At 41.7% G+C, this 11,482-nt stretch overlaps 1 protein-coding gene across 1 annotated transcript; it reads right to left on the bottom strand.

The window, feature by feature from the left end:
• Window positions 1-786: 786 nt before the first annotated feature.
• Window positions 787-1,422, bottom strand: LOC306913840 (kelch domain-containing protein 3-like; the record flags this gene model as incomplete). The annotated part of the gene is made up of 1 exon (XM_079490650.1): window positions 787-1,422. The coding sequence occupies one exon, from the start codon at window positions 1,420-1,422 to the stop codon at window positions 787-789; it is 636 nt and encodes a 211-aa protein (XP_079346776.1).
• Window positions 1,423-11,482: the final 10,060 nt, after the last annotated feature.

Below are 11,482 nucleotides of genomic sequence, written 5' to 3'. Positions count from 1 at the left end.
GAATTTGCTACTAAAAGTAACACTACAACTAAGTTGCTAAAATACTTTTAATCTTACTAGAATTTCTCAAATTACTAGGTTGGGTTCCCCTCAGCCAGCTAGTTCTGTAACACAAGCACAACCACCAGACAGAAAACTGCTTCCCGGCATGCACGTATTGCAGGCACGCGTGTGCATGTGTGTGCGCACGCACATGCACGCACATAGCCATGCAGGGCGTGTGTATGGGCATGCACGTATTGCAGGCACGCGTGTGCATGTGTGTGCGCACGCACATGCACGCACATAGCCATGCATATGAATGAGACACGTGCACAAATTCAGGGAGAGAAAGAAAATGCTGAATATGAATTAAAAATAATTTAATAAATTAATCATGAATTATAGTTCTGACTTATTTGGACACTCACAGGTACAGTATAAGTATGACGTATCAGGGACTCCATATTTGGGCATGACTGACCTGCTGGGAGGCCTAAACATAGACGTTGAAATGACGTTGTTTCGACGTCTAATGTAAGGCCTAGACCGCTAAAAAACTCAGTGGGAAACATATTTCAGCAGCATGATTCCTTCCTGATAAGGCCTGGGAACGGGCCTGGATAAAGGCATATTTGACCCATGGCTAACAGACAGGGTTTCAGTCAGGGGTCTATTTGACTGCATCTCCTGTCATCATTTATCTTTGGATTATTACAAAACGTCTGTTGTGGAAGATGGTAGTCATTACTACCAGCTCACTAACTTTGATTTAGTGTTTGTTTGTTTTGTTTGTTTGTTTTTTTTTCATGTTTTATTCTTTCCGTTGCTGTTGCTAGTCATGGCTGCCAGTTCCCACCTGATGTTGTGTGGGAGTCCAGACTGCTCCAGACCGTACTGAATAACTGCTAGCTTACATAATGTCTTGAGGCTAGGACTGAAGTCTAAGACAGACAGGTCATCAGAAGTGGGGTATCCTCCAAAGAGGATGGCACGATCTCCCACCATGCAACAGCACATATTAAACGTCGGAGACGGGCCTTTCCCCTTGGGCTCAACCTTCTTCCAGGAGAAGGTCTCTGGACTGAATTTCCACACATCATTGAGGTCTCCTTCCTCACAGTAACCACCAAATATGTACAGCTCTCCATTGTAGGTAAAGGCTGAATGATTACAACGTCCTTCTCGAAGAGGCTGTGCAGAAGGTGTTGTCACCCAGTAGTTGGTCTCTGTGTCAAACACTCTGATGGTGTTGTAGTACTGAAACCAGCAGCCTCCAAATACAAACATCTTTGTCCCAATGATGCTTGCAGAGTGACCTGATGACTCAGGAGGTGGAGTTCCTCTGGTGTTAATTACAGACCAGACCATCGTGCTGGTGTCCAACTTGTAGATGTCATTAGTCTCTCCAGTCAGCTTGGTTTTTCCTCCATGGATAAACATGACCTTCCCCAACACACAGGCTGAGTGGTTCCACCTCTCCTCTGGAACTGACCCAGAAACCTGTGGTTTGAACCATGTGTGGGTGTCAACATCAAATGCATAAAGCACGTTGGTGTGCTCGTCTGAGAAGTACAGAAACTGACACCCTCCCCAGAGGTAGACAATATCTTCAATCAGCACAGCTGTGTGGCCCCAGCGCGAGGGAACCTCAAAGTGAGGTACTCCTCTTCCAGAGGTCACTGGGGCCAACTGCCTCCAGAGTAAAGTCAGTGTGTTGAAGGCCTGCACACCAACCTCATCCTTGTGGTTCTCGTCATTGATCATTCCAAAGTAGTACAGCTGGTGTCTCAATGCTACAGCAACACCATCTTCCTTTGGTGATCCTTTATGATGCAACGTCCAGGAAAGCATGTTTTAACAGTTAATGGTGAATTTAAGTAAACCTGTTGGTTTCCTGCTCTGTAGAAGAACGAAGAGCTCAAGAGCCAAAGAAAAGGAGAGCCCGGTCACCCTTATAGAGTAAGTACGCTTCTAGATTCTAGAGTCTTGGTGGAAAAAGTCTTGAAGATAACAGTCTGGTAGAGATCTGTGGTGAAGAGTTGAGTCTTGGTGGAAAGAGTCTTGAAGATAACAGTCTGGTAGAGATCTGTGGTGAAGAGTTGAGTCTTGGTGGAAAGAGTCTTGAAGATAACAGTCTGGTAGAGATCTGTGGTGAAGAGTTGAGTCTTGGTGGAAAGAGTCTTGAAGATAACAGCCTGGTAGAGATCTCAGGTGAAGAGTTGAGTCTTGGAGAAGTTGATTCAATCTGAACTCTCTGAGGCTCCAGTGCTTTTTATCATACTGGCTGTGATTGGTCGTATCATACCAGTGAGGTCACAGTACATAAGTATGTATGTCAGGAACCCCATATTTGGGCATTGCGGTGCTGCTGGGAAGCCATAATGAGCAGTTGAGATGAAAAACCATCTAAGTCCATAGTAATAAAAACCATCTAAGTCTAAGTCCATAGTAATAAAAAAATCACACCTGTGTGAACTGAGTTGTGTAAGGTATTATATAGCCTGATCAGCTGTGGTCTGACGTAATGTCTGACGTAATGAAATCAGCATCAACCAATCAGCATCAACCATGCTCATTTTTTGAGCACAGACAGACAGACACGTAAACTAACAAAGCCAGTTGTAGGAGTGGTTTACACCACTCAAAAACATCTAAGTCTAAGTCCATAGTAATAAAAACCATCTAAGTCTAAGTCCATAGTAATAAAAAACATCTAAGTCTAAGTCCATAGTAATTAAAACCATCCAAGTCCATAGCAATTATCCATATTCTATAATAATAATAAATATAGCTGCAAGCAGCTATAGGATCCCCGGGGTCAAGCCCAAAAACAAAGAAAAAAGCTATACACAATAAACACAATGAGCGATAAACATTGATGACTGAAATAATTTGACAAGTAATAAATACAAATCACACGCTCTCATCACGTTCTGTGCTCAGGCTATGAAAAAAATCATAAATGGGCTTTAATTCCCATGTGGGTTTTTATTAGATTCTACCCAGATCCAACCTGCTCAGACCCTATTGGTCAGCTCCAACCTGCTCAGACCCTATTGGTCAGCTCCAACCTGCTCAGACCCTATTGGTCATTCCTGTGTGGTTGTTGTGGTTGTTTTGGTGAGGCTGATTGGCTAAAGGGGCTGTCTGTCAACGATGTAGTCCCATAACCAGTCTCTGATTGGTTGAAGGGGCTGTCTGTCAACATTGTAGTCCCATAACCAGAGTCTCTGATTGGTTGAAGGGGCTGTCTGTCAACGCTGTAGTCCCATAACCAGAGTCTCGGATTGGCTGAAGGGGCTGTCTGTCAATGCTGTAGTCCCATAACCAGAGTCTCTGATTGGTTGAAGGGGCTGTCTGTCAACACTGTAGTCCCATAACCAGAGTCTCTGATTGGTTGAAGGGGCTGTCTGTCAATGCTGTAGTCCCATAACCAGAGTCTCTGATTGGCTGAAGGGGCTGTCTGTCAATGCTGTAGTCCCATAACCAGAGTCTCTGATTGGCTGAAGGGGCTGTCTGTCAATGCTGTAGTCCCATAACCAGTGTGGAAATATCCATGATATTGATATTGTTCAATAATGAAGGTACTATACCAGAGTTGACTCGACAAGAGGTCACCATTACTGCTGGCAAAGCAAGTTAACAGGAAGGTGTGAAATGTGACACCTCCGCCTCCCAAGGGAAGAGAGAGGATGTCAGTGCCAGAACCACTAGTAAGTTCCACCAGCAAACTGCTTCTCAACAGCCAGACCTCATGGCTATCACATGTCAGTGGGGAAATACTTCCTGGTCTTTCAACCAATAGAAAGGCTGTTACAATGTGCTCAGCAGCCAATGATGCCAAGCTGGTACGGAACCGCCTACAGGGCGGTCTCCACCGAACAGAGTTTTTATAAACCCTGCGAGGACTCTAGTAGCTCAGATTCTAGTAACATCAACAGGAGTCCACACCTCGTGCCAACCGTACGATGAACAACACAGCTCACATAGACCAATGGTAATTATTGATACATAATGCAAACTATTAATAATCAATGAATAATGTGTTATCCATGTGTTGTAACCTGCCTGTAATTGACGAATGCTATGTGTATCTCCGTCTCATTTATGCAGGTTATTTACCTAACTAAACCTAACTAAACGTCTAACCTAAACTGGGTTAAAACTAACCCTTAAACCAATCCTAGATAATTAGTTCATGTGTTTAAATGTATGTTTGTTAAACGACAATAAAAGTATAAAAGACACTTGAGTTATATTATTTAGACAGTTTGAGTAAAGACATTACTCTTTGTGCAGTTGTGACCCTTTCAGTAGGGATAGCTATGAACCACGATGCTATCAACTTAGCAAGTTAAATCGTAGATAGCTATAATCTGAACAACCAGAGTCTCTGATTGGTTGAAGGGGCTGTCTGTCAACGCTGTAGTCCCATAACCAGAGTCCATTGGCATGAATGGAAATGCAATTTCTGTGATGTGGCAAAAAAGACCCCTCTACATACAGCTATAGAGACCATAGACATGTATAAAGGCTATATGGCTCAAGGTGGAGTCTCTGACGTAGTTCACTTGGCGGCCATCTTGCTTCGGGACGACAGTACAGTATGTTCAATGGCAGCTCAAACAAAAACAGTCATAACTCGCTCAAATCTTGACGGATTTAAAAACGGGTTGGTTTATTACAAACGTTGTCAACGTGGATATGATTAATTAAATAATGCATGCAGGGCAGGATTATTAATTTTACAACCCCCTAAAAGAAAGTGACCCAGATGCACTCCATAACAAGGCACACAGCAAAACTCTAGAGAGATGCCCCCTCAGCCAGCTGGCCTTGGAACTCTGCAAGAGCCACCAGATAGAAAATCCACTGTACTAAAACAAATAAGACGGGAAAGCTATTGACACATTGGAAAAAAGCAACACTAAAGCATAGTAAACTAGAATGCTATCTGGCCCTAAACAGAGAATACACTGAGCACTGCTCAGAACAAGAAAAAATGTTAACTAGATGCTGACAGTGAGCACAGCCTTGCTGCCCCCCCCCCACCAATAATACTAGGCCAAATTAACTCTTTGTTTGGTGGGGTTTGGGGGATTACAAACTGCCTTGCAAGACAGACATGTAATTAATGTAATTAATTTAGCACCTTAAGAATTAACTCACAAAAACCTGAGTAGACCCCAGAAATGTTTTAAAGAGAAAACAAATACCCCTGGAAAAAGCACTAAAAGTACTACTTTGGTAAATACAAGTAAAAGTTTGTAATGCAACATTTACTTGAGTAAAAGTACAAAAGTAACAAGTAGAAATGACACTTTATGCATAATGTATCATTTCAAATTTTCAAATATATATAAATATTTTGGAAAATAGCAGATGTACAAGCTCACAAGCTTGTGTAGCTATATGGCTAAAATGAATGTGGGTGTTTGTGATGTGATCAAAAATCTACAAAGTAACTAGTATAAACAAAACAAGTTTTAAAATAATTGTAGTGTAGTAAAAGTAATTTACTCCATGCCTATGAGATGTAGTGGAGTAGTACATACATGTGTTTGCATGTATTACATGTAAACACATGTAGTGGAATGAACAGTGCAAATTACAATTTGCTATATGCCAGCTATAAGAATAGAGTAGTATAGAGTAAAGAGCTCTGGTCTGACACCTACTGTCCACCTACTATATTACACAGTGCGTGAAAAAAAGAAGGGTTAACCACACCCCTTAAGGCAAAACCACACCCCTCAGGGGAGTGGCCCCCAAAGGTACCTACGAGCTAGTGACATCCATAGGTACCTCTCTGGAAGGAAGGAAGGGAACCAGACTGTACATGCTCAAAATAGGCAGTAATGGGACGTGTTGTGAGCTTTCAAAGTATAAAATGGGATTAAAGTAGTACAAATTTCCCATATTTTGCTGTGGACTGCCTGGAACTTCCTCAAGGACCCCTTGAGGTCCCCAGGACCACACTTTGAGCATCTTGCAGCAGCAACAAAATTGCCATTGTGTGAGTTGGTGCAGGCTGCAGAAAGAGGCCTACTTTGATCCTATAAATAGTAAATACCGGTAGAATGATCAATCACTAACGGTCATAATTTACAGAATTTATGTGTGTGTGTGTGTGTGTGTGTGTTCGTTTTGAAATGATAAAAATGTATTATAGCAAAATGTGGGAGGTGGGTCAGTTCAGAATAAGAATAACAAAGAATCAGTAAATAAGTTTAATTGTAATTTATTAAAAGCAAGCAAAATAAAGTTTAATAACAAAATGTTCACTTAATCAAATCAAAATCAAATAAAACTGCCTCAAAAGGGATGGGTGTAAATTCCAAGTGTCCTGGCACTGTCCAAAACTAAACTCATGTGTCCAAAAATAAATCAAAATCCAAACCAGTCTGTAGTATGCACGGAGTGTGGCCAGTCTCCTCTGGCCATCCTTAAACTCCTTCGCAAAGTCTGGTCCTTTAGAAATCCAATATCCAGGGAAAAATACTCCAAAAAGGAAAGAAAGGTCTCTATATCCAATGGTAGATATCCAAACGATCCAAATACAATAATATACCAAGACTTGGGAAAACTCTTGCTTCTCAGTAGACTGTCTCACTCTCTGTTCACCTCCACTCTGGACTGACAGAGTCAAACTCTCCAGGTGGCCCAAACATTGTGACGGCCCATCACTCAATCAGCCAGGTGAGCTGTGGGCGGGGTCTCTCAATCACTGCTTGTTGCCATAGCAACACATGCATCTCACTGGCCTCTTGTAGCCTATAGTCCAGCGGATAAATCTCAGAGTAGTGGATTGGTAGAAAATAATAAAGTACATCAAAATGGAGCATAGCAAACAAAAAATACATAGTGACTCTGGGCACAGAGGTTACAATATATATATATATATATATATATTAAACATTTTAAAATGTATATAATTCTAATTCATATATATTTTTTATTATTTTTGACAGGTCTGCGACACTATCCTGACCCACGCCACACAAAGGTTCTCCTTCACTGACCACCTTGTAAGTGCCACACTGCTCCAAGGACACATGTTTAAAGACCACCGCCGTAGATTCCCTGTTGAGGCTCTGAACATCGCCGCAAGAGCATAGCCTACCCCATGCTGAACACGGCCCAACTCAAGACTGAACTGTCCCTGATATACCAGGGGTTCTCAACCCGTGGGTCGGGACCCCTCGGGGGGTCGCCAAATTATTTTGGGGGGTCCCCAAATTATTTTCAAAAAAAAGAGAGATTTTTTTTAAATTTTATTTTCACGATCTTTCAAATACCTACAAGCTCGTAGCGCGCCACTCGGTGGCGCGCTATGAGCTTGTAGATCTGCTATTTTTCAATAGCTAAATTATAACATAATGCTTAAAACACCAAAAGGGGTTCCCGCCCAAAATGCGTTAAGGTTATTGTAGCAGTCAATTTATATTGGGGGTCGGGAGGGGGCGGGGCGGGGGTCCCGAGATATTGCCAAAGCATTTCCGGGGGTCCCCGGCCAAAAACGTTGAGAACCCCTGTGATATACGATAGTCCCGAATTCAAAGGCTGCTATGGCGCTCTATCAGCTTCTCCTGGTGTATGACCTGCAGGAGACTGTGGCTCTGTTGAACATCCTCATAGCCACTTCCATGACAACAGCTGAAGCTGAGAGACGTTTCCCCACCTTAAAGAGAATCAAGGCATTTCTGAGAAACACAATGGGACAGGAACATTTGAATGCACTGGCCATGCTTTCCATGGAGAGGGAACTCATTCAGAACTTTCCGGATTTCAATGAAAGTGTCATTGATAAGTTTGCTGCTTTGAAGGACAGACAAGCAAAATTCCAGTATAGGTGAGACATGTAAATTGGAGGTGGAGCGCTAGCGCTATCAGTCATTGTTATAGAGCGGCGCCAAAACTATTATTTGTTGACGAAATTGACAGCATACTTAGTCTTAGTTTACATCATGGCTTAGTTTTTATTTCATTTTTATTTCATTTTAGTGATGAAAAAGGTAGTCAACGAACATTTTTCGTCATGGTTTTAGTTGACGAAATTAACACACAAATGAACACATGCACTCTGTTGTGCTTTGTATGCGTTTTTAGTCCTTCAGAGCAGTCAGCAGTGGTTCTCAAACTGACAAAAATTACAAAAAAACGGCCACCATCGGCCAACATCACTTACTTACTTACTTACGCCTTCTGCCCCTTCTGGGGCATAGGCCGTCAACAAGCGATCTCCAGGCATCTCTGTCCATCTCCACCGGGCGCGTCAGCGTCGCGTCTCCGTCACCGTCAGGGAATGTTCCCTTTTTAATCAATGAAGGGTGGCTCCACTGCCCGCGTTGCGTTGCGTAGCGTGACTGCATTAAAATTGCCCGGTTCGTTTTTTGACGCACGCGACGGAGACTCAACGCGTCCGGTGGAGCCCCGGCGTTACCTAAGAAAGAGGCAAGCATTGTGAAAATGGCAAATCTACATGCTCACAAGTAACGCCAGGGCTCCACCGGACGCGTTGCGTCGCGTCAAAAAACGCACCGGTTCAATTTTAATGCACGCGTCGCGTCTCCGTCAACGCGGGCAGTGGAGCCACCCTTCATTGATTAAAAAGGGAACATTCCCTGACGGTGACGGAGACGCGACGCGCCCGGTGGAGCCCGGCCGTTAGTAGGTAAAGAATGGTGGTATTGTATCATGAACATTAGTTAAGACCAATTATAGTAAGAGAAGTTGAAAAGTGGTGAAGTTGTCCTTTAAGGACCCCCAGGGTGATTGTTCCCTTTGCATTTAGCGTGATGTGTGGAAAGCCTGCATAGTGGTGAATGCGAGGTGATGCACTATGACAGGGGTGGGCAACTGGCGGCCCGGGGGCCACATGCGGCCCCCACCTTCACTTAATGCGGCCCTCAGGTTAATGTCAGAATTCTGATATAATATTGGTTTCAGCTGATTACAATTCCACAACATGCAAACATGACCCGCTTTAATTACTTCAGTCAAAACTAGTAGCTCAATGCTTCAACACAAGTATAATTAAAGGCATTTGAAATGAAAAATATTAATTTTCAGGATTCTGATTAAAAAAATAGCAAAAAGATTTCAATTCGAATATAGCAAAAATAGCCGATCTACAAGCTCAAAACGCGTCGCAGCGCGACGCGTTTTGAGCTTGTAGATCGGCTATTTTTGCGACGACCGTAATATATGGCCCTAGGGAGTGAGTGTTGAAATATAGTGGCCCTCTCCATTGTCAAAGTTGCCCACCGCTGCACTATGAGCTTGTACCTCTGCTATTTAGAAGAAAAAAGAATTGGTGCAAATCATTGAATGTATACATTTTTAAAGCGAACATTTTTAACTCAAGTCTTTGCTTCTGGGTGGTCCCTGGAACAAATTATTTTCAAAGGGGGGTCCATGGCCAAATACATATTTTGGGGGTATGAAAGTGAAGTGAAGTGAAAAAGTTTGAGGACCACTGGATTAAACTATTGGTGGATGGTTCAAATAATGGTAGGCCTACAGTATTTGGCAGCGAGTTGAAATGTACTTTTGTGTGGGATAATAAATGCGACAAAGACAGGTTGAATGAACTTCATTTCAAAACGTTTATTTTCTCCAAAAAAAAAGAAAAAACATTTTCTTTCCTTTTTTTCCAAAATCACACCACTTTACAACAAAACGTTTTATTACTCATTAATGAAATGGCTAATTACCAAAAAGGGTCAACTATTTTTGTTCCTTTTTTCTCTTTTCCTCCTTCAGAAAATCTGTTTCCCGCAGGATGATGAGTCCTGTAAGAAAAATCAAAGGTTTAGCCTTTCTGTTCTGTGTACTGTACCAGTGTTCATTTCGTTGACTAAAACTGATGGAAAATGTTCGATTCAATGTCTGTTAAAATAACAAATAACCGAAAGTATGCATGCAAATACAAGCTTGTAGATTGCATATTTGCAGTGATTGACAAGCTTCTATAGAAGTTATGCAGACTATTATGGAATCCATTCCAAATGACTGAAATCAGTCGTGGCGACTGAGAACTCCTCTAATCCATAACACAAAGTTAGAGAATGTGTGTTTGGTGGATACCGGTAGTTATTTCCCTGTAGTAAAAATGCTTCTAGGCAATAACTTTCATACGGTTGGAAGGGGTTGTTAGGGGTCATGTTAACATCATTGTTAGGGGTCGTACCCATGAAAAATGTGCCAAACATTCACTAACCCAAACAGCTTATTCTGCTGTTGGTTGCTATTGACTCGTTTGGTGGACTTCTTGGCACTCAATTTAGTGCCAAGAAGCAAGCAGACAAATGTTATGAATAAGCTACCAAATACAAAATTCAGAACCTTTTCGTTTTAGCCCTTGTAAAACGGCCTTATATCTCTTTGAAACGGTGCATGCTTTTCCCTAAAAAGCCAAGATACTTTATATTTGAAATTCTTTATTGGGAAATTGGAATAACCCCTTGAGATGAATCGTCTCATTTTTGAGTGGTGTCAGCAATGTATGTGACCTGTGACATGTTTGTGTGTGACTATGTTTGTGTGTGACTCATGAATACCAGTAGGGGCGCTGTTGTGCCAGAAACAGAGACAGAGAGATGCACTGTTTCCAGCTAATGAGAGAGAGAGGGGGGGGGGGGGGGGGAATTGCACCACTCAGTTCACACGGGTGTGATTTTTGAAGACAATGGACGTCAGAATTGTAAATGCTTCTTAGTTTTGCCTGTAAATCAGTTCTATGATAATAATAATGATAATAATAATGTTGGTTATGATGTTAGCACTAACCTGAAGGGGTTCAGTTCTTTAATATTATTATTATTATTATTATTATTAAATAATAATAATAATAATGTTGATTTAGATAGCTAACCTGAAGGGGTTCAGTTCTTTAATAATAATGTTGATTTAGATAGAGCTAACCTGAAGGGGTTCAGTTCTTTAATAATAATAATAATAATAATAATAATAATGTTGATTTAGATGTTAGAGCTAACCTGAAGGGGTTCAGTTCTTTAATAATAATAATAATAAATATAGCTGCAAGCAGCGATAAAGCGGGACCAAGATAGAAGAAGAACAATGCGCAATAAGAACAATATGCACAAATACGAATCACAGGCTGAATTGTCGCTACCTGGATTTGAACCAGTGACCCTGTGGTCCAAAGGTGAGAGCTCTACCGACTGAGCTATGCAGACACAGTCAGTTGACTCATTCTTAACAGTAACATCATCCAGTATTCATGTAGGTATTAGGTTTCACAAAACAGCAATTTTCATTAGCTCATAAAAACTTCATTTTTTCACTTAAAGAAAATGTACTACTGTACTGGTCAAAGATCCTGGGAGGAGATACGTTTTAACTGTTTTTCATATAATTCAAAATGGCAGGTGATTTAAAGGTCAGAGGTCAAAAGTCCGCATATGCAAGTTGTTCGGCATGAGGAGACACATATGGGTATAAAAGTGTCATTGACAACGGTCAAACGGTTCAT

Source organism: Electrona antarctica, assembly GCF_951216825.1.
Source record: "Electrona antarctica genome assembly, chromosome: 21".
NCBI classification, from domain to species: domain Eukaryota; kingdom Metazoa; phylum Chordata; class Actinopteri; order Myctophiformes; family Myctophidae; genus Electrona; species Electrona antarctica.
The sequence above is the reverse complement of the archived record's forward strand: the minus strand, read 5'-3'. Positions and strand labels throughout refer to the sequence as shown.